Here is a 24,342-nt window from a genome sequence, read left to right on the forward strand (position 1 = left end):
AAGGGAAAGTCTGCCCCCGCCCAGCTCCTCTCCGTGACTCCTCTGCACGATCCTGCTCCCGGCCCCGGTGCTCGGCACCGATCGCGGGTGTCCTGGCACCCGGCAGCGGCTTCGCCAGGCAGGGCGGCAGCCGGGGCGGGCAGGGAAGCCGTGGAGGCAGGCTGTGTGCCTTCAGAGCCCGCTGGAGAGGGTCACAGCCTCCTGGTTATACAGGCTGCAGCCTCCACGTAGCGTTTTAACCCGCTCCTTGAATGCCCCTGGAAATCCAGACGAGGGAAACAGGCGGGATGCGTTGGGCATCACACCAGGGTGCCCAGCGAGGCTGCCGCGCTCTGGCCCCGGAGGCTTTTCCAGCCCCGACGGGATGAAGCCCTGGGCAGCCCGGTCTGACCTGACGGCTGACCCTGCCCAGAGCCAGAAGCTGGACCGGAGACCTTGCCGGGCCTCTTCCCCATGGAATTGTCCTGTGATCCTGTGACACCAGATCACAAACTCTCCTCCCAGTTCGAGCTGCGCCACTGCCCTGCCTGGGCTCATCCAGCTGGAGCCGCACTAGCGGAGGGCATGGACAGGGCTGGCTGGAAAAGCCATTTCTCTTTTGAGGTGTCTGAGGGTTCAAAATCTTCCTGTCCTGCATGGGGATATGGACTGACTGACCCATGCTGGTAAAAAAGGGGCATGAGGAAGAGCATGAGGTGGGAGACACAGATTCTGGGACATGGGAACTTGGTCTCACACACGGACACTCCCATTAAAAGTTTCAATTTCAACAAATAACTATTATTTTCCAAAAACAAATGCCTCAACAGCAAGTCCCCAGCCAGCTCTAGGTCCTGAAGTGAGTGGCCCTGGAACACCGATGCTGAGGGGAAGGCTGAGGAGCAAAGACGTCTCCTCCTCCAGCTGCCCTTGACCCTGAGGTGCTCACAGCCACCCACTCCTCTGCTGCAGTTGCCATCCCGCAGGCCGCCGGCCCGAGGTGACCTGCCCTGGCGTGGTTTCAAGGCCTGAGCCGGCAGCAGGGCCGGGCTGGCAGCACCCGCAGCGTAGGCACAGCGCTGCCGGCGACGCGCTTCATGCCACTCCTGCGGGACGGGGACTGAGACCCACCAGCCACCGCACCCGATAACCTGCCGCTACACCCTCCCAGGCTGCACTGGGGTGAGCGACTGCCGCTGGGGAGGGTGGGCACAAGAAGGAAAGCCATGCCTCGGCACCCAGATAGTCCGGGATGGGTATTTTCCAGGCTGGGAGGTATAACAGAGGTGGCAGCTGCCATGGCGTTTGAAGGCTGCATCGTCCCCCGCGCTCCCCCTGGGTTCAGGTTTCCTTTCTCTCTCCTCAGGAGCCGCTGGCTGGTGTTACAGGCAGCCGCTGCCAGACCCGTCCCTGCCCGCGTGGCAGGCACGGGCGCCCGCGCCGAGCCATCCCTCCCTGCCGAGCGGAGCCAGCGGCAGCCAGGCCTCACCTCCCTTAACCCCGCCGGCCTAAATCAGTTCAGCTGAAATTTTCCACTTGAGACACATATGAGACCAGAATAGATTTTCAAGCTTGGGTTTGTTTTTTCCCCCCCTCTAGCTAGTGGAAGGCCAGACAATGCCCTGAGACATTTGCTTTTAAAACATCCTCCAGGCGGGTCTAGGGAGTCCCGTTGCACAGGCAGCCCCTACAGGGAAGAGCCCCTCAGGCTCCAGCGTGCCAGGCTCGGGGCGCCCGCTCTGCCGCTGCTCCCCCAGCAGTCCCAACCCTGCAGAGCCACGACACGGTTTTTCCACGGCGCTGCTGCAGTGGCTGCTGGGCCCGGTCGGATCCTGCGAGGGTGTGGGCAGGCGGGAGAGGGCTGGGCTGCCGCAGCAGGGGAAAAGGCAGAAACAGAGAGGGATTCCCAGCTTCAGCTCAGCTCCCAAAGCAGCGTTTTATTTGGTGTCTTGTGAAAAAAAATCCGCAAAGCTGGTTTAGTTAGCGCATTTTGCTGTTCCTCTGCTCCTGCCAAATCTGTTTTGCAATCTCCCTGGAGCGGGGGCTCTCCTGTCGCCTGCACTGCCCAAGGGATGGACTCTTGCTCCAGCGGCAGCAGGCAGCCTGCAGCCCCAGCCCCACTGCGCCCCAGTCCTGCTGCACCCACGGCACACACCCATCTGCACCCACCGCCACGAGTCGCTGCAGCTCTGCCTGCACGGCGGGGCGCAGCTGCTGTCCCCCACGGCACTGAAGGATGCCACCTGCTTAGGCATTTCTGTGGGGTTCGACCATCTCAAGCCTCAAACCAGGCTGCTGGCAAGCTGAGAGGAGTCATCCACAGCCTGGCTATCAAAGGGCAGGCACATAGAGCCCCACAGTGCCCTTGCTGCCCGCTGCCCGCTGCCCACGCACAGGTCTGGCTCCGGACCTCAGTGCTGAGGACTCGACCTGCTGGTGCCGCTCACCTGGCTGCAAGCACACGGGGCTGCGGCTCCGGGTACCAGCCCTGCGCAGCCACACAAAGCTGCTCCTGGCCCAAGCAGTCACTGGTAACCGTGAGGCAACCCCCCTGCCCAGAGGGGGGAGTTTCTTCCATGTCAAACCTCTATTAGAACTGCAGACCAGGTATATTGGTCGCAGCTTGAGCAGGAACAAACTCCTGCCTCAGTGCAAAACCCCAGAGAAGGCCAGAGCTAGGGAAGTTTCAGAGGAGAGGACTCTGGCTCACCTGCCAAGTGTCCTAACGTGCCCTCACGCAATACTAAAGCACCCAGATGATCTGCACACCGAAGCCCTGCACCTCAGCTGTGGCCAAGCAGCAAGCCTGTGGGCACCCTCCGCACTTGCCAGCCAGAGCCACCTGCTCGCCAGGACGGGGCTCAGCACTGCGGGGCACAACTCCGGACGTGCCACGGGCAGTGGGGCAGAGGAGAGAGGGGACATGGTGCCACCGGTGCTCCTTGCCACACTGGGGCCTCCCGCCGCCCATTACGGCACCTTCCTCGCAGCAGCGCCAGGCTTTTCTGGGAGCTGGAGCAGGGTTCCCATGCCACGGGCTGAGCCCTCGGCGCTGGCAGGGCACGGGGAGGAGGGGCGGCTGGGCTCACTTCTGCCGCCTGTTCCCATGTGATCACATTTTCTTTCTCTGTGTGAACTTTTTTTTTGCCTTTCCAGTGACTACTTAAGATCCCTCGAACTCAGGTTGACATTTTCCCTTGGAGCGTCTGGGGTTTGTCTCACACTGTAGCAACTTCACCTTAAAACACGCTGTCTCACAAGCTCTCTGTTTACACCTCTGTTTTACACACAGACATACTGCTGGGCTTTGGGATGCTTCTGCAGCACATCCCCGTGACAGACATTCGATCAACCAGTCATGTCTTTACCCAGTACAGTTCCCAACTTCTCACTGATTATGCACTCAAATGAGATCTAAGGTTATTTCTCCCATTTTTTTAATTTTGAACAAACAACTGCAAATCCCAGGAGCAGGGTTTCAGATAAGGCGTACAACGGAAGGGTGAAGTTGAGGACATGCGCCATGACATATAAATCAGCCTGGTCTGGAATAAGCTAAGCTCAAACTAGCTGAAGGCCCTGACAGCACGTCAGAAGGGATTGTTTCAGCATTAAGTAGATGATTGTTAATTTTTTTCAAAGAAATTCGGCTTCTGCATGAGGCTGTCTTGCCCAGTTGAGCAAACTGATAAAAGCAAGCAGCAGAACTGTACTGCTCTGGAGGAAAGCCTAGAGTTTCGCTTGGTACCTAGTTCATAACTCATGTAAAGTTTCTATGCTGTCTATAAACGCAGGACAGGCTGAACAGAGACAGGCCTATTAAATATTCTAGCTTTTGTGTTCTTTTTAAAATCAGCAGTTGTGGAGTTTCACAGTCGATTTCCAAAAGACCCTTTTGCCGTGGTTCACAGGCTGCCCTGTGCCCGCGGAGAAACAGCAAAGGAGTGATGTGGTGGTTTGCCCATCTCCCTCAGGCCTCTCTGGAGCAGGCACGAGTTGTGGATGAGTAACCATGTCCGCAGGTGCTCCTGAAAGATGATGGAGGCAGCCGTCGACCTCTCACTCCCTGTGTCCGCGGCCGGCGCTTTCAGCCCACAGCAGAGACTCGCAGCTGCTGGGCACTGCCCGTGGCCCCGGCAGAACGCGGGGCTGCTCTCATGGCGGGCAGTGAGGGAGCAGGGCCCTGGGGAAGGGGCTGACACCTCCAGCCCACTCTGCGGCCGCTCCTGTTCGACTGGAGTCCAAGCGGAGCGTGTTTGGGGGGCACACAAACAGCCTGGTGGTGCAGGTCCCGCAGAGGGGCTCACGCACACGGCAGGTACCACAGACTGCTGGGACAGCCACGGGCTCCTCTCCTGAGCATCACCGGGGCCACATGCTGGGCTACAATTAAGGAAAAAAAAAAAAAAAAAAAAAAAAAAAGGCTGTAGGACACGAGTGTAGGAGAAGGTGCTTGTGCTCCGGTCAGGTGGCTGGCACTCCACGTGAGCGCTCAGCTCTTCCTGTCGCAGGGGCAGCTGCGGGGCATGTGGTCCTTCCAGGGCTTGGGGACTGACTTGTTGGATCTCGTGCTTGAAGACTGCAAGGAAATGGGGGAGGGGGAGAAAAGCCCCTTATTTGGGGACAAATGGTCTGTGAGCATTTTCTTTAACAAAACACCTGCACCATTTACAGCACTTGCAAGCAAAACAAAATCTAAGGTCCATGGCATTTCAATACTCGCAGGGAAGGCAAAGTGATGTTTAAAAACTTGTCTAAACCCTTTCATTTGCATCTTCCTTCATGCGTGCCTAAAGCATGGCCAGACCCCTGTTCACTCTGAGTAAAAGCAAATTCCACAGAGTTCTGTTTATTTCGGCATGTTACTCCCAAGGAAACCCACTCCTCGGTGGGCATAAACCGGGAAAGCATCACCCTAAACCAGAACTCAAATCCAACATTAAAAGAGTGGCAACAAGGCTTAGACAGGCACACTCTTCGCCGGGTAAAAAACTGGCTGGATGGCCGAGCCCAGAGAGTTGTGGGCAACAGAGTTAAATCCAGTTGGCAGCTGGTCACAAGTGGTGTTCCCCAGGGCTCAGTACTGGGACCAGTTCTCTTTAATGTCTTTATCAATGATCTGGACAAGGGGATTGAGTGTGCCCTCAGTAGGTTTGCAGGTGGCACCAAGCTGGGCAGGAGTGTCAGAAGGCTCTGCAGAGGGATCTGGACAGGCTGGATCGATGGGCCAAGGCCAGTTGTGTGAGGTTCAACAAGGCTCAGTGCCAGTCCTGCACTTGGGTCACAACAACCCCATGGAACGCTACAGGCTTGGGGAAGAGTGGCTGGAAATGTGCTTGGCAGAAAAGGACCTGAGGGTGCTGATGACAACCAGCTGAACATAAGCCAGCAGTGTGCCCAGGTGGCCAAGGAGGCCAACAGCATCCTGGCTTCTGTCAGGAATTGTGTGGCCAGCAGGACTAGGGAAGTGATCATCCCCCTGTACTCGGCACTGGTGAGGCTGCACCTCGAGTGCTGTGTTCAGTTTTCGGCCCCTCAATACAAGGACGTTGAAGTGCTGGAGCGTGTCCAGAGAAGGGCAATGGAGCTGGTGAAGGGTCTGGAGCACAAGTCTTATGAGGAGCAGCTGAGGGAACTGGGGTTGTTTAGCCTGGAGAAAAGGAGGCTGAGGGGAGACCTTGTCACTCTCTACAACTACTTGAAAGGAGGGTGTAGCCAGATGGGTGTTGGTCTCTTCTCCCAAGTAACTAGTGAAAGAACAAGAGGAAATGGTCTGGAGTTGCACCAGGGGAAGTTTAGACGAGATATTAGGAAAAAATTTTTCACCGCAAGAGTGGTCAGGCATTGGAACAGGCTGCCCAAAGAGGTGGTGGAGTCACCATCCCTGGAGGTGTTAAAAAAACGTGTAGATGTGGCACTTCGGGACATGGTTTAGTAGACATAGTGGTGTTGAGTCGACAGTTGGGCTTGATGATCTTAGAGGTCTTTTCCAACCTTAAGATTCTACGATTCTATGACTCTAAGACCCAGTCGGGTCTGAGAATGGGTTTGTTTTCCCCACATGTGGGCTGGCTCCAGCACACCATGGTCCCTCAGCTCACCTCTGCCATCACCCAGGCAGCTCAGAAAGGCAACGCTGACCCCATGCAGCCCGGGACCGTGCTGTGTAGCCTGGCTAGCAGGGCAAGGAGTCTGGCGTCCACCTGACCACAGCCTCTTCCACACGGAGACAAGTGGGAAGAAGACGTGAAGAGAAGCCCCTTGCTTGCACTGGCCTCCCCTGAGCTGGGGACTGGCAGTTTCCTTGCCGCAGAGCAGCTGGGAGGGCACCGGGACGGTATGCCCCACGGCTGCAGCTCCTCCAAGCTTCACGCAGCACCTCGCCAGACACGGGGATTAGCGTCACAAGCCACCTTGGGAAGTGACTCCGAGACAGGCTGTGCTTTCCTCTTCCTGCCCCAACAAACCCGCCCGTGCAACATGAGCGCTTCCCGCTCGAGACCCATGTCAATAGAGCACAGGCGGCCCCTGCAGCCTTTCACCTACTAAACTCTGTTTACATATACCACTCCTCACTTTTCTCCCCATGCTGCAAACCAATACCTTTGTGGAGCTGCGTGCGCGCGTTGGTAGCGCGTTTGGCAGGGCCACATGGTGTTTTTCTGACATATATTTGAGGCCAGATACGTAATTGTGCTGCTGAGAGATTTAAGATGAGAAAACCTTTCCAGGACATTTAAACTGTATAAATAATGACAATAAAAGGCCTTTAAAAAGCTGAATGTTTAGTTCTGACAAGCCCCTTGCTACCCTACTCAGTATGAAGTATAGACAAACTGTGACTAAAGAACTTCCTCAGTAAACAAAACAGCAAATGAGTAAGATAAATGGATATGTCTAGAGAAACAAATGCTTCTAAATATTCCACTTAAACACTTTTTTATGTCAGCAAGAAAGGAGTACTTAGAAATGATTTTAACAGGGAAAAGGTCTTGCCCTGATGTACTAAAATAAGCAAAGAATTATGACTGAGATTTTCAAATCTGCCTAAGGGATTCAAGTCTCCAACTAAACCAAACAAAGTGAGCATCCAAATCCTTTAAGCAGCCTCGAAAATCCTCCTATCCGTGTGTACAGGGCTGTGCATATAAAAGTATATAGAGCTGCATGAGTAAAACATTTCTTTCACCAAAGCAACTATTTCAAGGGATTCTGAGTATATAAATACCTAAAAATGAACTCAAATGAGCTGCGGTATTTGAAAGAGTGCTTGGTTGGTCTGTCATATGATCTAATCAATACTCATTGTTTATTTAACAAGAGTAAATTTGACCCAAAAGTTTCTAAAGCCTGGAGCTCTCCAACATCCAGTGCCAGCAGGCTCATTTAAGGGCATTCACCCAGAGTTGCCACACAGCTCTGCAGTAACCAAACAGACCTGCACACCACTGGAGTTTGGGCTGGCCAGCCCCCGTGCTATTAATAGTCATCCCAAAGAGGGGAGAGGGGTCTGTGTGTGTAGGGCCACACATAGGTCTGCTCCTAAAAAACGTGGCTTTGCTGCGTCATCTGTGGCATCCTAATTCTAATCCATAAAGCTTCCCTCAGCATGGATTGCTACGCTGTGTTTCTTTATTTAACAGATGCTTTCCAGACAGAGTCTTATTTTACATATATGTATGTTAGTGTCTCAGCTTTGCCGACCATATGTATGCCGACCAGGATGGCGTATCACTGATTTCACTATGACCGCAAGCATTCACAATGCCTCTGGTTGCTCTTACGTGAAACCTGAGCCTTTAATTCACTGCATGTAAGGAAACAGATCCAAACTATGACACGAGACTGACGAAGTGTCACAATGCAGCCCACACAGGGAAGAAAATACTGGGGTGGGGGAGAAAGGGGTGTCACATCAGCTTTAGGAGTTCCCAGGAGTTCTCCTCTAGAAGCGGTCTGAGGAGCAGGCAAAGCTTTCTGGAGAATTATGCACGTTACCTGCTCCAGAGAACTGTATGTTACAGCTTACACCCGAGCATGGTCTCATGAGGTTGACCTGGATGTGAGGTTAACATCAAAGCTTCCTGAGGACCAAGGAAGCCAAAGGACTTCCTCCTGTCCTCACGTTCCAGCACTGGTCCCAGCCAGTGCTCGCTGATTGTGAGCAGGACCCACGAGTATGGCATCCACCGCCTGCGCATCCAGGTACATGCAGTGGAAGCCTGAATACACAAGCAGAACAACTGCGTGGAAAACATGCCCACAAAAGTCTTTGTCAGGTAAGGTGGGTGACAAGAACCCCCCAAACCTCATTCACTGCTTTCTGTTCCCCTCACACTCACATCGATGCTGGAAACATCCCTTTTTGGAAGGGCTCTGAAGACAGTTCCTGGTAAGCACATGATCCTGACAGCATAGAGCAGGATGGAGCTGTTTTCCGATAGTTAAAACTGTTCCAGCTGCAAAACAAACACATGTACACACACAGATGTTATGACATCAATGTTTCTTTTACAACTGGTACCACAAAACAAATGAAGATGGTCTTCAGGAGTACTTCTTGAAAACTGGATGCAAGCTTTGTTCTGGTAGAGATCTCTCTTTCACATTCCGCCTTTCAGTCCTTGCTCAAAACAGTTCACTGCCCTGGGATCAACAACTGCAGGATCACACCCTCTTTCCTTCTGCCCAGTATCTGCATTTTCAGTCCCTAAACAAAGGGAGATGACATAGTATTTTGCAAGAATCATTTTGTCCTGACACTCCTGCAAACCAGACAGTTACTTATCAACAGCCCCTGTAAAAAGGCTTCATGGAAGTTCATGCTGAAAATGAACGGGTCAGTCAAGCTTCAGCCAATCCTCTTGGCATAGAAATGGTGCTTACCTGCAAAACCCACCTCAGGTTAACTCAGCAACAGGAAAATACTAGAAAAATGTTGAAAGTGAAAGAAAAAAACATTTCACAAAACCAAACATTTCTGGAAGTAGTGACAAATTAATGTCAATTCCCTCCTGAGAGAACAGAGCTAGTTATACGCAAGCTTTCTCCTGAGTTTTTAAAATTATTTTTAAATACGAGCTATGCTTCTGAATCAGCTCCGAAAACTGCAGGGATCACAAAGCCTTCAACCCCAGGCTTATGGCTACACCCAAAGAGACAGACCCAGGGGCCTAAGAAGAGATTCATGGTGGACATGTTTCTAAAAACCCAGCAGAACAGAGCCACTGCCCCTCAGCAGAACAAACCTCCGAGGGACAGTGACAGTCAGCTGCCACGCTACGTACCACACCAAGGGGGAGCAGGGCAAAACGGAAGCTTCTGACACAGGACAGAGAAAACCAAGCTGTTCCCCGGTTCCCTACAGGGTCTGAAACTGTCCTCTACGTGCCCCATCTCAACAGCTACAGCATCCCTTCTTCTCCACTTCCTTGGTGCCCCTGCAGGATCCTCAGGCTTCCTCAATTTCTCCTAAGTTTGTCCCCCCATCACAGTATCTCCTCTCTCCCCACAGTTTTTACCCACGTCTCTTGGCACCAAAGGGCAGTCTGTGCTATGTCCGAGTTGCAGCCGTGCACGTCAACACCTACATGCCAGCAAACCAGGAGTTTCGTCCTTCCACGAAACTCTCCTCTGCCCAGTTGATGGTTCTCATTGGCCTTGTAGGCACTCATGGGGGGGGATGCATCTCATCTCACTCCACCTGCTTTGTAGATTCACCCACTGGTGGTAGCTCCCCTGGCTCCCGTTATCGGCACGGGAGATGGAGTCATCAGAACTCAGAGTGCAAATCATCCCACACCAGGGAAAAATGAAAAATGCCTAAACCCTGAGGTTTATATTTGCTAGCAGTCCACTGACTATAAAAAGAGATGCTTGTGTTATAAGCACCTAATCTTAGATGAACTCCACCCATAGTGACGCTGGGTACATTTATATTCACTTTGCTATTTGAACCCGAGAACAACCTTGGGCCCAGGGTCAAACAGTACAAACTGGCTTGCTTCCCAGCTGCTCCTCACAACAAAGGTCCTCTGGAGCAGATGATTTGCACACATGGAAAAGATGAGTGGGGGCACACCAGCACACTCCCACCTCCCCAGGCCTCCTTGGCCTCCCATGCCAGGGCACTCACTAGCACAGGCCACACTGCACAGCTTTCTGTGGCTGTTTTGCAACAGACACGGGCCTACGCATCTACACCCTTCCAGGCATTGACCTCGTCCACCATCCCTTCTTCCCCTCATGGAGACTGGAGACTTTGGACCAGGGAGACAGCGGTCACAGGCGGGTTCAGATTGATGAGGTCGTTATAGGGCTGCCTGTCAGCCCTTTAACTTTGGCACATCACTCACTGGGTCCCCGTCTCAACGGACCAGAGAATCACCAGCACCCTTTGGTGGCTGGCAATCACTGCAGAGTTGTGGATACCAAAACCAGCTATGTGGGCTCAGTCTGCACCGCAGATCCTGTTGGTAAAGCACTCCCTGTCTACTGTGGACAAGCCAGTGTGTTCTTCTTCTAGAAGAGCTTCCATGAGGTCAGGGTGCCACTCTGCATGTCATCTCACAGTCCCTCTCCTTGTTACTGTGGCTCCTGCAGAGTGAATGCCTGTGGGACCAAGGTGCACTGTATCTCCATGGATGAGCTGCAGGACAGAGGTGACTCTCTCCAACAGTGAGCCACAAGACTAAAGTGCGTATCTCCCATGGGGAGCTGTGGGGTTGAGGCACTTATCCCCACGGGGAGCTGCAGAAATGAGGTGCATGTCCCCAGAACTGAGCTGCAGGAACAAAGTGAGCTGCACAGAGGAGAACTCAGGGAGTGGCGAGATGCCAGCACCCTGCTGCTGTGCACGTGGTTGGGATAGGTTGCACGTTGCATAACCTGCATGATTTCCAGCTAAACCACTCCATAGGGATCTGCAAAGTCCAGGGGTTTGGCACACCTGATGAAAATCTTTGGGCAAGTTTTTCTAGTCCTGATGGCAACCCCACTGACGGGGGTTCTCTCTTTTGGTCTCTGACAAAGCCAACACCGTCTCTCCACGTTGTGCATTTGGAGAGTAAAGAGGGATTCTTCTCTACAGCCCCTTGTGCAGATCTGAGATCACAGCAGAGATACTTGCACTGAGCAGCACCAAAACTGGCTTTCACAAAGGCTCTTGTTTTAAAAATTTAAAGTAGTATTGCTCAATCTTCACATTGCTGCCAAGAGACTATCTGACCAGCAAAGCTGCGACTCTTCTGACGTCTCTTTAAATGAAACACAAGGCCTTGATCTCCATGGGTCCCTCAAGTGTGCCCTCTGCCCTTAGTTCCTGTGACATCTTATGGGAAAAAAAAATGAAATCAATTACTAATAGCAAGTAGATTGCTTAACAGCATGCCAGTGGTGTGTTTTGTACATGATGCCAAGGGCGTGGTTTGTGATCCAGGCATTTGGCAAGAGACAGCAGCAGGATATGGGAGACCTCAAGGCCTGCTGACACATTCGAGAGGAGTGTATTGGGTGCAGGGAGCCAAACGGCATACCGTTTAGCCTGTACTGGACGTAGGACATGCTACCTGCATTCTTCTATCAATCAAGAGACTATTATTTGCTTGCTTGAATATAAACTAACAGGTATGCAGCGGGGGTGGGTTCAAGTGTTAGCATCAACAAATTCACATTGCACGAGCTATTAACTTCTCTATCTCACCTGTCACATGGGGCTGAAACTAGTGAATAGGTCAAAAATTATTAAAGATACATAGGTTTAAAGAAAAGAAGGACCTTTGCTCACATGACTTGTATCAAAATACCTATAACTGGAGGTGTAGAAGTGCTGTTACCTGTGTTAGGAAGAAAGGCAAAGCTGTCCCTGCTGACTTCCATACAGTATTGATACGTCACATGAGATACCCTGGCCACACCACCATCTCATCTCCTTCCTACCTCCAGGATTTAGCCCATCAGAGGAACTCTTGAAATGCAGCAGCCATTAAGTCACTGCGTAACAAGTAAATTCTGTTTTGGCATGAAAAAGCACACAAACATGTTTCTAAAGCTTACAGCAGGAAAAACGTTTATCTGATCATAGCACACACAGGTGGCTTTGTTAGCTACACAAGCTCATTCTACAATGCTTAGAGGCTGTCTCCTTCTCATCTTACTGGCTGACAGTTCAGCTTCTAAGTATCTGATCTTGTTAGCAGAAATTCAAATTGATCAGTTAGACTTTATACTAAATAGTTAAATAAATCATGACACCAGGAAAACTCTGAATATAATGAGAAGAAACACAGTTCTTGTGACAAGCACAGGACCTGAGGAAAGTTCTGGTTGGCGTACAACCTGATCCTGCACTGGATGAATTGAATATAAAACCTCTCACAATCCTTAGTGGATAATGAAGCAATCATTTACTCACCTAGGTTCTTTCTGCTCTGACTAAAATAACCATCTAGGTCACAGTTCTCTGTGAAACAGGTATACGTCTAACAGCAGAGGTTAAAAATACCCCTTGATGTCCTGTCACAAGCAGTGGAAAAAGGCTCTTGCTTATTAGTATGTAGAAGCCAAGAGTTTAGGATAAATGAGCAACTTAAAACACCTTCTTAATTCCACATGCCAAAGCCGAGATAAGCCACAGATAACAGAGCTGTATTTCTTAAGAGCAGGGTGAAATTCAGGAGACGAGTTTCGCCTGACTTAGCCTCAGTCCCCAGACTGCTGGACAGGACTGCAGTTACACAGCCGGCCACTGATTTACCAGCCATGTTGCCAATTCTCTTCCTTAATTTATCTTTCCAATCCCATGACAATTTAGCTTTCCACATCAGAAGAAAATGACCTGCAGGCTGGATAAGTGGTTTTCTGGGAAATTTAAACTTAAGAGATAATGTAATAGGCATACATAAATAACCCACATGTGCTTAACAGTCAAAATCCTAAACATCTTCCCAATGAAAAACTCAGACACGTCCATTTTCTCCTGGGCGGCATAAAACCACATCCCCAGTTTCTCTGGGAAACCGAATGGAAAATACAAATACATGTGAACCGACAGTGATCCCTCAGCTGCTTCCAGTGATTAGCAGAGAAAATCAATTTTACTGAAAACTGCTCATTTGCCAACAAGAAGGTTCTATTACCTGCCCCAGGCTTCATTAGGGGTCTTTGAGGTATTTTTTTCCCCTCACCAGACTGCCTCCAATGGCAGCAGTGCAAACATCAGTGCTGCTAACAGCCTCTGAAGCCTTCCATTGAACGGCGCTGAGAAGGCATGGCAGGACTGGAACTGCGGTGACTCAGGAACAGCCACAAATGCTCTGGAGAAAACGGGCCATGAGCAATACTGTGTAAAATGCACGTATACAGAAACTGGGGTTAGTATGATGGAGGGCCAGGGAGGAACACAGCGCTGCCAGCCAAATGGGACTTGCTCTGTCTGGCAATCAGACTGGTAGAGCAAACTAAACTACATAAACTGAAGTCTTAATGACAAGTAAGTTCTGTTTTTCACCCGGTATTCTGATAAGCAATTGCAGAACCAGGACAAAGCAGGTTTTTCCTAAGGTTGGAATGTGTAAGGAAAATGGGGTATGAAGAAGAAGGGAAAAGAACTTAGAGGAGACAAAAAAAGAGACAAGCTGCCTTGTTGCTGATTATATGCTCCACCTCCCCAGTTATCTGATATAGAAAGCTCTGCAACTGCTGTCTGTAGCAGCAGAGACACTTTTCCAATTATTAATAAATGAACACGAGCAGCAGTAGGCATGCTGGGGAAAAGAGAACAGCTCCACACTGTACAACCCTCTCCCGCCCTGAACTCTCTGTCTGCTGCCTCCAGCTCTCCTTCTCAGTTTGCTCCCTTCCTTCCGTCCTTCCTTCCGTCCTTCCTCTCGTGTTCCCCAGCTGCCACACTTTCCTGCCATGTCAGAGCTGCCTTTCCCTGGCCACCCCCTCAGCCTCAGCTGCTTTCAGACACCCACCGCATTGCTCTGCGTATGAAAATGAGCTGTAACATTTTCCAGCCTCTGAAGCAGAGATTATTTTTGAGAGGTGGTTTTGACAGTTCTGCCCTGCAGTTCACAGGCAGAGCACAGGGTGGGCTGCGTCTGTGCAGGGGGAGAAGAGGAGGGAGGGCACGGCAGTTCCACACACATGCAGGGCTCCGGGCTGTGTGCTCAGAAGGGGCTGAAGGTCTGTGGGGGGACATGAAGCTCCTGTGGGGTATGGGAGTCAAGGAGCAGTTCAGTCTCCTCACTTCCGAGGGCTGCTCTTTCCTGATCCAAGGCCGGCTGCTGGCAATGCCACCACAGGACACATCACTGAGGTGACACAGCCGAACCTGCCTGTGACAGGCACAGCGAAGCCCCTCTCCACCCTCTGACACTACATCCCTCACACCAGCTGCACCCCTATCACTCCCAGGCCACCCAGCCATCTCTTACAGAGCCCGTACTCCCTCCCAAGTACCACAACCAGCATCCAGACCTCATCTGAAGATCTGGCTAAGGATCTGGTCTAAGGACCCTGAAGAGAGAAAGTATAACAGGATTTTGATCTACCAGTCCAGCCCTAGCCACTCTGTGCGCTTTGACTGCAGCTGGTCAGTGTATAACATGAGATTTGTGGGGCCAGAAGATCCTGTGGCACCTGGACGGTGGCAGCAGAAGACAAGCACTGACGTGGTGGGAACAAACCCTGGGGGTGAGAGGAGACACTAACGAGGGAGGAGGAAGAATGAGCAGGAGGTTTCCCGAGGGACCAGAAGAGCAGACTGATGAGAAGAGCAGCTGCAGAGGGTTGCTCTGGAAATTGAAGCTGAAATGAGTTGGTTAAAAGAAGTGAAGTAAGATGGCAGGTAGGGAGGCAGAGCTGGGAACACCCTGGGATGGAGTGGTTGGAGAGGGACAGATAGGCAGGATCCAGAAATGACTGAGGAGGTGGCAGGGCAGGACTGGCTGTTTGTGGCGCGGAGCAGGCTCAGGCAGGCACACTGGGAATGGCCATGGGGGGAGGCTTTCACGGAGCGAAAGCAGCACATATGTCATGGGAAGGAAGATGCATTAAGAAGTATTAAGTATTAAGAAGCAGGGGGTGTGCCAAGAGCACAAGATCAGCAACTGGGAAAGGTGAGCTGTGAGGGCTCATGGAAAACAAGAGCTGGAAGGGATGCTGCAAGCAGCAAGGGCGGTCCTGCAGGACCCACAGCAGCAAAGGCAAAGAGCCAAGTGGTCTTACCGGGAAGCCAAAGCGAGTACGGACAGGGAGGTAAAGCCAGGACAGGAGGAGAGAGAAGAGCAGGAAAAGAACAAAACAGAACAGGCCACCTGAAGCGGGAGCTCATACCACGAGTCAGCTCCTGGTTATTTTCTCACAGTTATGCCACAGCGGAGTCCAGAAGTACCCATCAATGTTGGGTGACATCCTACTTCATGTTTCACAAACTGAGAGATACAGCCAAAACTCCAAAGCGTTTACAACAGCCTTGCTCAGTGTCCCCTGAAAGCTACCCTGATGACAAATCCAAAGGGCATGTGATCCAGCTCAAGCATTGCTATACTAATGTCTTCATCTTTCCATTTTATATGAAAATAATTGTTTTCTCCAAAGAGCAGTTTACCTCTAGAAAATTACTGCAGAATCACCTTAACTTCCACAAGTAGCCCAGCACATACCTCCAACCTCTTTAGCAAACAAACTAAATATGGTAGCAGTATTGCATATTACAGACCTTTAGTTCATGTTGGCAACTGGATTTTTAACACTAAAATTCTCACTATATCAGTAAAACTTTTGTGTATATGCATTACATACATTTAAAGGTGAAAGAGGTGACAAAGATCAGCCTACTTTTCTGCTGAGGTGCAGCAGAAGCTCTTAGTTTTGTGAATGAAGTTATTGCATAGGGTTAAATTGTAATGCTGGTGCAACTTTTACAGATTTAGTTTTAGGGGCAATAATATGCTTCAAAGAATACTTAAAAACATCTTAAACACAATTCCTATCACAAAAAACATAACAGAATCAGAACAGACAGAATTTTACCAAGAACTATTGTGTGTTAGTCTCATGACCTTTATTTCAGCTGGAGCGGATGCAGACAGATGCACTTATGAGCCTAGAAGTCTTTCCCCAGCTGTGCCTTGCGTGACGGTAGCACCTTTTGGCACAGAAGAGCATGTTCTGGGATTCAAGCAACCATTTCATCAACATTTTTTCCTGTTGATTTCAGTGTGAAACACACAGTAAACACACTTTCTCCTGTTAAGACACCCAGAAATGTGGGATCCACTGGAGTAGTTTGTAAACAACTGTTTGCTACTACTAGTGAAAAGGATTTGGATCATCCTGAAGTGAATTCTCTTTCGGGAATTCCCTCTAGATAAGGCACTCAGGCCAATCAGTTTCCCTGCAGGCGCGTCAGGGATCTTATAAAATCTGGCCAAAAGGCAGATGCTCAGGTTACGTAAGAAAAACAGAGGACGGGAGGCGCAGATTTCCCTCTGTCAAGCGGCATTGTTTTCCCAGATGTGGGAATCATGGAAGCTGTTCTCATTGCTCCAGCAGCAGGAGCAAGTGGAGAGGGATCCCACCAGCACTCTAGTGCGGGGGGGGGGGCACAGCAGGGGGAGAGCATCCCACCAGACATGCCCGTGGTGCCAGCATGAAGCCAAAGAACAGACATTCCAGCTGTACAATGTATCAGTGGAAACGCTGGAATTAAAGCAATACCAAAAGAATGTCTCTTCCTGACATTACCACTCCTCTGTCAATATGCAAGCTTTTTAACTAATTAAGAATTGTTTTATATTATATTATACTCTGCATTCATGTTTTGCAATTGGTATATCCTCATTCTTCCTTCAGGCTGAAGGAAACTGCTTGTTTGCTATTCTTGTAGTGTTTGTTTTTTCACTTTCAGACATCATTTAACATTCTGGGAGGTTTCCAGGCAAGTTACAGGAGGATATAACCTGCTGTCAGACGCCTTCTGTTAACTGGGATCTGCTGATAAGGGCAAGAAGAATTAAGCAGAATGAGAGAATACTGGACCACGACACCATTGAAAAGGGGCAAGAGAGGAAGACATATTTCAGAAGAAAAAAGAAAGAATTGAAGAATGCTCTGGCTGAACGAGGCTGGGCTGCCTAGTAGGAGGAGGGGAGATCTCTGACGTGTAGCTGAATAAACAGGAGATGGAGCTGAGCCATAACGAAGTATCAGCCGTATTTCTAGAGCAGAATGGCACTCTGGCACAAGCAGCGCTCAAGAGCTGCAGGCTGGCTCGGGATCCTGCTTCTCAGGTGCTGATACACACGGCCACCTTTTCTGCTTTTTGCTACAACCTTCTGACAGGGAAAAGAATCTGCCTCAAACTCTGCATCGAGCTGAATGTATCGAACAGCTCTCGCCCTTCTAGAGTGCCGCAGACTGCAGTGTAACGTAATTAGCTGTGACCCAGCTAATTGGCAGCTGTAACCCAAGCTGGCTGGCTGGCTGGCAGCTGTCAGGAAGCTGGGCGAGGGCGCCCACGGAGCTGCGGGCAGCGCGGCTCGCTCAGGCTAGCCGGTTTACAGCAGGACACAGCCGGGCCGCGACGCCCTCTGGCCGGCGGAGCCGACGTGCCCGCAGGCCCCGCGGGGCTGGGGTTTCCCTCGGATCTCCCGGCCGCGACAGGGTTCATGCCTGATACCGGCAGCGCTCGGGAATAGGCCGGGGTCCTGCCCGGCCTTCGCGGGACGCCCCAGGCGGCTGCGGCCTGCAAACCCGGCGTGATCCCAAAGCGCGGCAGCAACCCCCCCACCACAGAAGCGGCTGCGTGGGCCTCCACCCGGCGTGGGCCCGGGGGTGCCGCCAGGACACACCCGCGGGTACCCAGGCGCGCCCAGCCACGGTGTTTCCTCCGGAGGGGGAAAGGAAGGGGGGGGGGGGGCGCAGAAAGGCCAGGGGAGGCCGGAGCTGCCGGGCCGGGCCGGGCCGCCCTCCTCCCCCCTGCCCGCGGCCCCGCTTCACCTCAGCCGGGCGGGGAGCGGGCGGATGGGCGGGGGCCGCGCCGGGGAGGCTGCTCCCCCGCAGCCGCGTGACCTCATGCGCGAGGAAGCGCCGGGCCGCCCCCGCCGCTCCCACCCGGAGGCAGGGGGGGGAGGGGGGGGAGGAAGGGGGGAGCGGCACTGACTCAGCCGGCGGCGGGGACTTACCGCTGCCCGCGCACACGCCGCGCTGACACACTGGCCACGCCGCGGGGCAGCCGCCGATCACGCGCGAGCGCCGGGCGCCCATTGGTCGCCGCCTCACACACCTTTGGCGGCGATTGGCGGCGGGCGGCTTGGAGCCCCGCCCTCCCCCCCCGCGCGCGGGGCCGGGGGGAGCCGCCACCTGAATGGGGAGCGGCGAACAAAAAGAGGAAAATAAAGGCAGCGGGCGGAGAGCGGCGGCGGCGCGGGCTCCGGTCAGCCTCGGCTCCCTGCCACCGGCCGGCGGTGAGTGACCGGCCCCGCGGGGGGGGGGGGTGACCAGGGCACCCCTGGGGGCGTGCGGGGACGGGGTGTCCCGAGGTGGGGAGGGAGTCCTCGGGGGTGGTGCGACAGGGGGATCCCGAGGGGACGCGCGGGAGGCGGCCGGAGGTCCCGGCGAGAGGAGTGACCGCGAGCAGCGGCACGGGCGGGAGAAGGGGCTGGAGGGAGCGAGCCGCGGCGGGGGTACCGGGGCTGCTGGGTGGCCCGCGGGGCGAGGGGACCGGGGGAGCCCCCGCGAGTGGATGGGAGGCGCGGGGGGAGCCTGCGGGGCAGGCGGGCGAGGAAAGCCGCGGGAGGGAGGGACGGAGGGGAGCTGCCGGGAACCTGTTGGCACCGCCGGGCCGGCGACGTGCAGCCTGTGTGCCTGCGTGCCTGGGCGCGCCCAGCGCGGGGGAGCGGCGTGGGCAGGCGGGCGGCAGGCTCCGCGGCCGCATGTGCCAGGCGGCGACCAGGGATGGAGGGAGGGAGCCGGGGAGATCCAGGAGCGGCGGGGGTGGGCGGTGCGGGGGCCGGGAAGCGGGCCGGCGCTGCGGGGAAGAGCCAGCCGCAGCTCCTCCGCCCTCGCTGGGCGCTGGCGGAGCCGTGCCGCCAGCCCGCCGCTTCCCTTCCCTTCCCCCGCGGCGGGAGGTGCCGGGTGTGGTGCCGCTGACCCTCGCCCAGGCCCCGCCCACTGTGAGGCGAGGCGGCTCCCCCGGCCGGGGTTCCCCCCGCCCCGCGTGGCCCGGGGAGGCGGGGCCCTGCCCGCTGTGGCGGGCTTCCGTCCCGCCGCCTGGCTGAGGGCAGGGGCGGCCACGCGGAGAACTGGGTAAAAGGTCGGCGCGCGGCAGTGCCCACACAGCCGAGCAGGCGCTGATCACGCTTTGTTCACATGCCGCCCGCCCTGGGCCGCGCCTCGCCCCGCCCCGCGTCGGCCAATGGATGCCGGCGCGGAGCGGCGCGAGGAGCCAATAGGGGGAAGGCGTGGGCGGTGCGCGCGGCCGCACGGCGCGGAGGCGGGCGGCGGGGAGCGCCGGCGGGGTGCGCTGAGGTGAGGGTGGCGCGCGCCCAACGGCCGGGGGCGGGGCTCGCGCGCCCCGCCCCGTCCCCTCAGGCCGCCGCTGTGGGGCCGTTAGTGACAGCGGGGGCTGGTCTTCCGCCGCACCGCCCGGGGCCGGGCCGGCCCTCCTACAAAGGTGCTTCTTACCCGGGAATTCAGCTGCCTCCCGGAGGCACCGCTTCCAGAACGGCGGCTTTTCCACCCTCGCCATCTCGTCGGGGCGGGGGGCGTGGGGGTGGGGGAATTCGCCGGCAGCGGCGAGCACCGTCCTCAGAAATCGAAAGCTGTGTTAGGGAGGAGTATCGTGGCACATGCAGCCTAGGAGGCTTTCTGCGTGGGTTGGCTCTGAGAGGTGATCTACAATAACGACTATGTAGTGATATATATATTCCAGTTCTCCAAGTTGGTGACTTGCATATATCTGCGTGTGAGAGACCTTTTGAGTATTTTCTGGAACGTTTTTGGTAGCTAATACCTTTTGAAGAAAATGTGAATCGGTCCCAAGATAGTCCTTTCTTGTGTGTTAAAATAAGCACAGTAGTGAGGGCTGTGTTTAAAGCAAAAATGGAAGGAGGAGGAAGTTTGGGGTTTTTTATGGTGAAGATTTTTAAGCTTTCAGACACAACACTTGCAACATGGAATAACTTAAAGTGTTGCTTTAAGATCTGGGGTAGTTATTTTGTCTCAAGAAACTATATAATCTTCACCAGATGGCCAGATTTTTCCACTAATGACTTCATAAAAATATTATATAAATAAGACAGAAGGCAGGAAAATACAGGCATACTCCCCTCATGACCAAGCATATTTATCTTGCACAGGTTGCTTTGTTTGGTTTTGCCTTCTGATAACTAACTGCAAAATGTTCAAACTTAGCATCAGGTTTAAAGTTTCCTTCTTTTTTTTTTTCTCCTCTAACTGAAACAGGAGGAAGAAATGGAGATGATGACTGAGAAACAGAGAGATACTAGGTATTTCTGGAACAATACTCCTGAAAAAAGCGATTATGAGGCTGTAGAAGCCCTTATTTCTATGAGTTGCAACTGGAAATCAGACTTCAAAAAACATGCAGAAATGAGACCTATAACTCCAGCATCTGATATGTCAGAAGAGAGTGATGAGACTTTGCTTCCTGGAGCAGCAGACTTCAATGCGATACCAGCATTTGTAAGTTTTTTAAATTTGTACGCCTGTGTGCCTGTTTTTAACCATTAGTGTGGCGATGTGTCGGTAACGTGCCCCCCCCTTACTGTGTCTCTCTCCCTGCACAGTGCCTGACGCCCCCCTACAGCCCTTCCGACTTTGAGATGTCGCAGGTGACGCATCCGGGGGCGCCCGTGCCCGCTGCGGTGCTCAGCAAGTCGCCGGCCGAGGCTGCTAAGCCTCTGGCCGCGCCTTGGAGAGAGGCAGAGAGGCCTTCAGCCGCCGGGCCTCTGAAAGCTCAAGCGACGAGTGTTATCCGCCACACGGCTGATGCCCAGCTTTGTAACCGCAAAACCTGCCCGGTGAGAACAGCCAGCGTGCTGAAATACCAGGATGGTGTTTCAAGGGAAACAAACAGTAAACAAAATGCCGAAGCAGAACGGTCAGCGTGTTCAGCCGTGGCGCCGAGCAGGGCCAGTGATGAGAGTGGTGAGCTGCCAGTGGCAGAAGGAAAAACGGCAGAACCAGCTGGCGGTCCGGTGCCCTTGACAAAGCCCTCAGTCAGGAGACATCAGCCTGCCCCTGGACCAGCACAGCAGCCGGCTGCGGTGGCACCGCCATGCCCTGCCCAGGGCAGTGGAGCACCCCCCATGCCAGTGATTTGCCAGATGGTCCCGCTGCCCGCAAACAACAACGTTGTGACAGCCGTAGTGCCCAACACCACGCCAAGCCAGCAGCCGGCTCTCTGTCAGCCCATGGTCTTCATGGGCACCCAAGTTCCTAAGGGTGCCGTTATGTTTGTTGTGCCCCAGCCAGTTGTGCAGAGCACAAAGGCTCCCATTATTAGTCCGAACGGCACGAGACTCTCTCCCATTGCCCCTGCTCCCGGCTTCATACCTTCTGCAGCAAAAACCACTCCTCCAGTTGATTCTTCAAGAATAAGAAGTCACATTTGCAGCTACCCAGGATGTGGGAAAACGTACTTCAAGAGCTCCCATTTGAAGGCTCACGTCAGAACACACACAGGTAGGTCACTGTTGCTGGATGTTAAAAAGTAATGTAGAGAAGTAAGGCTATATATGCAACTTGTTAGGGTTGTAGCGATTACTGGATTTGTTCATGGAACAAATTGTGGGGCAGCAACGAAATACTTTTTTTTGCTGGCGCACATTATAATGCTGCCTAATCTCTGACAGGAAATGTCCCGGAGGGGAAGTTGACTCAGCAGTTTGTTTGTGCTGGACTTGCTTCGTGTCAGACGGTGTTCGGTAATGCTTCTCACTAGCGTGGAAGCAGGGCCTTGCCCAATGTTGAGTAGGCTTTTCCAGACTTAAAGATGCCTTATTAGGCTTCTCCACAAGAATGCCTCTGTCAGACATGGGTAAAACTTAGAGATTCTTTTATGAAAGAATATAAGGATCCACTCCAAACTATTCCTGCCTTGGTTATTTCAGAGTAACTTCTCCACGTCTCAGCTTTTAATCGCAGTAGCAAAAAGAGTGATGTGTATTTTCACATAGGCTCACGACGCGCTACCGGAGTTCTGTTACGTAAAACGTTATTACAGGTTGCATTTCAGAGGGTAGTTTTGGGTGTGCTGTGTCGTCATCATCTGCGGTTCATGTGGAGCTGAGAGTTAAAATTGGCCATCTTGACACTTAAAGAGCATCTCAGACTACTTGGTTCCAGAGAATTACTAACCCTTTGTACTACTTAGCCTTCATGATAGTGAGTCTGCATGTTTAAATACTGATATAAAAACATTTTTTCACGTTCCATATATATAAAAATAATTAACATTTATGTAGGTTTTGGCTCAACTGTCACAATAGAAACATTTCTTTAAAAAAATCAAATTCTGCCAGTCAAGGCAGCAGTGTTTGTTGCTCAGTTAGTATTCATGAGGTTTTTTTCTTTGTCCTTTTTTTTTTCTTTTAGGAGAAAAGCCATTCAGTTGTAGTTGGAAAGGCTGTGAGAGAAGGTTTGCACGATCCGATGAACTGTCTCGCCATCGCAGAACGCATACAGGGGAGAAGAAGTTTGCCTGTCCGATGTGTGAGCGGCGGTTCATGAGGAGCGACCACTTAACGAAGCATGCGCGTCGCCACTTATCGGCTAAGAAGTTACCGAACTGGCAAATGGAAGTGAGCAAGTTAAACGATATTGCCGTGCCGCCAACATCTGCAACCGCGCAGTGAAAGGACTAAACTCTGAAGATGGTGGAATTAACTGTTGTCGCTGGGATATGCCAGCTAAAGAAAGGCTTTTGCTCCCGGTCCGTGGTTCTCCCGTGCCGGCTGCTGATGGCAGTGCAGCAGAGAGGCAGAGGCAGCCTGTGCTTGTCACAAAATATGTTGCTGGGAGAACTGGTGGCTGACTGGAATAGCGGGTGTCTTTTGCACTGGTAAGGAGAGAGAGAAAGGGAGGGTTCTAAAGCAGAGCAGCACGCATCGTGCCAGTTTTGAATTTTGCAAATTATTCATATTTACTCTAGATCTGTCATGCTTAAGTGGTCTTGAAGGCTTGCTGCTGATGCTTGAGACCAACTCTGATTTTAACTTTCAGTTGTCAGTCTTCAGGACAGCACAGACTAGGAGGACAGCAGCGTATGGGCGTAGGCTTGAGCGCCCGGAGTGCGCCTGCATAAGATAACCTAAATCGCTTTTCCTACTTCTGCCACCTTTTCTTGGTAGGAATCTTTTCCTCCTATCCATTCTCTGGCACCTTCATGCACCATGATTTGGTGCCAGACTCCTGGAGATTTTCGTCCTGCCCTCCCGCACGGGGTGTTTGAAGCACCCGGCTTTGTGCTGTTGTCCCGGGGGGCTCAGGATGGGCGTTTAGGGGCTCTGCGTGGGCAGCTGGAGGGCAGGAGCATTTCTGAACCCTCGTTAGCTTTGTAATATTTTCCCAGCTGCTTTGGCAAGCTTTGTGATTATTACAATTGGTTGTACCTGGGCATTCTGCAACGCTTCTGCTTTTGTGTGGCGTACGGTTTCCTTTATGCCTTCTCACAATTCTGTACCACTGTGTTTTTCATAAATGGATACAGTGCACTTTTAAGAGAAACAATGTAACTGTAAACTACTCGGGTTGATTAAGGAAGAAAACAATTTTAGGCTTCTTGATCGTGTTATTCTTTGAAAGGCGGTTTATACTAAAAAATGAAATGGATATATTATGTATTGTATTCAATTAGAAAGTTGTGATTCAAAAAGTAAAATGAGGCAGTAAAGACACCAGCCTAGGATTTAAACTGTAGCTTTTGTGACAAATAATGCATCAACTTCCACTATTTCTATTTTACCATGTTATGTTGAGGACACATATCGGAAAGTGAACGGTTTGAAAATAGTGTATTAGATACGCTTTTTGTGACTACTTTAAGGATTTGCACATTTCTTATGTTGTACTTTATACTTTGTTTACAATAAAACCAATTTTCTTTAATATAGAACTTTTTTTTTAATTCATGGCAGAACTTATCCCTTTGCAAGGAGAAGAACCTCAGAACAAACATAGTGTCCATCATTATGTCTCCTGACCAATGCAACACTCTCTTAACTTGTTACATATGGTTTTCAGCTCCATAAAGCCAACAGGAGTGGAATCTCAAGTCTGCGCTTATTACTCTGAGTCTCTGTTTTGTTGTGGGTTTTTTTTTTTTTCCTCCCC

At 52.2% G+C, this 24,342-nt stretch overlaps 1 protein-coding gene and 1 long non-coding RNA gene across 10 annotated transcripts; one reads left to right on the forward strand and one right to left on the reverse strand.

Moving 5' to 3' along the window:
- Positions 1 to 6,906: 6,906 nt before the first annotated feature.
- Positions 6,907 to 19,354, reverse strand: LOC142600320 (uncharacterized). Of its 7 annotated transcripts, XR_012833745.1 has the most exons (4): positions 18,171 to 18,242; positions 13,116 to 13,292; positions 11,814 to 11,988; positions 6,907 to 8,689 (listed from the first exon to the last, which is right to left on the reverse strand). It is a non-coding gene; the product is annotated as an uncharacterized LOC142600320 (long non-coding RNA). The 7 variants fall into 7 exon arrangements; XR_012833748.1 differs by lacking the exons at positions 13,116 to 13,292; positions 18,171 to 18,242 and adding an exon at positions 18,813 to 19,354 and having other exon boundaries at positions 11,814 to 11,970; XR_012833742.1 differs by lacking the exon at positions 13,116 to 13,292 and having other exon boundaries at positions 11,814 to 11,970; positions 18,171 to 18,249.
- Positions 18,321 to 24,124, forward strand: KLF10 (KLF transcription factor 10). 3 transcript variants are annotated; one of them, XM_075743569.1, is made up of 4 exons: positions 18,321 to 18,452; positions 20,452 to 20,691; positions 20,796 to 21,693; positions 22,606 to 24,124. In XM_075743569.1, the coding sequence occupies exons 2-4, from the start codon at positions 20,461 to 20,463 to the stop codon at positions 22,863 to 22,865; spliced, it is 1,389 nt and encodes a 462-aa protein (XP_075599684.1). In that variant the 5' UTR covers positions 18,321 to 18,452; positions 20,452 to 20,460; the 3' UTR covers positions 22,866 to 24,124. The 3 variants fall into 3 exon arrangements, with proteins under 3 accessions (XP_075599684.1, XP_075599685.1, XP_075599683.1); XM_075743570.1 differs by having other exon boundaries at positions 18,338 to 18,421; XM_075743568.1 differs by lacking the exon at positions 18,321 to 18,452 and adding an exon at positions 19,623 to 19,876.
- The last annotated feature ends 218 nt before the right edge of the window (positions 24,125 to 24,342 follow it).

The sequence above is a fragment of the Balearica regulorum genome, chromosome 2 (genome assembly GCF_011004875.1).
Source record: "Balearica regulorum gibbericeps isolate bBalReg1 chromosome 2, bBalReg1.pri, whole genome shotgun sequence".
Classification (NCBI taxonomy): Eukaryota; Metazoa; Chordata; class Aves; order Gruiformes; family Gruidae; genus Balearica; species Balearica regulorum.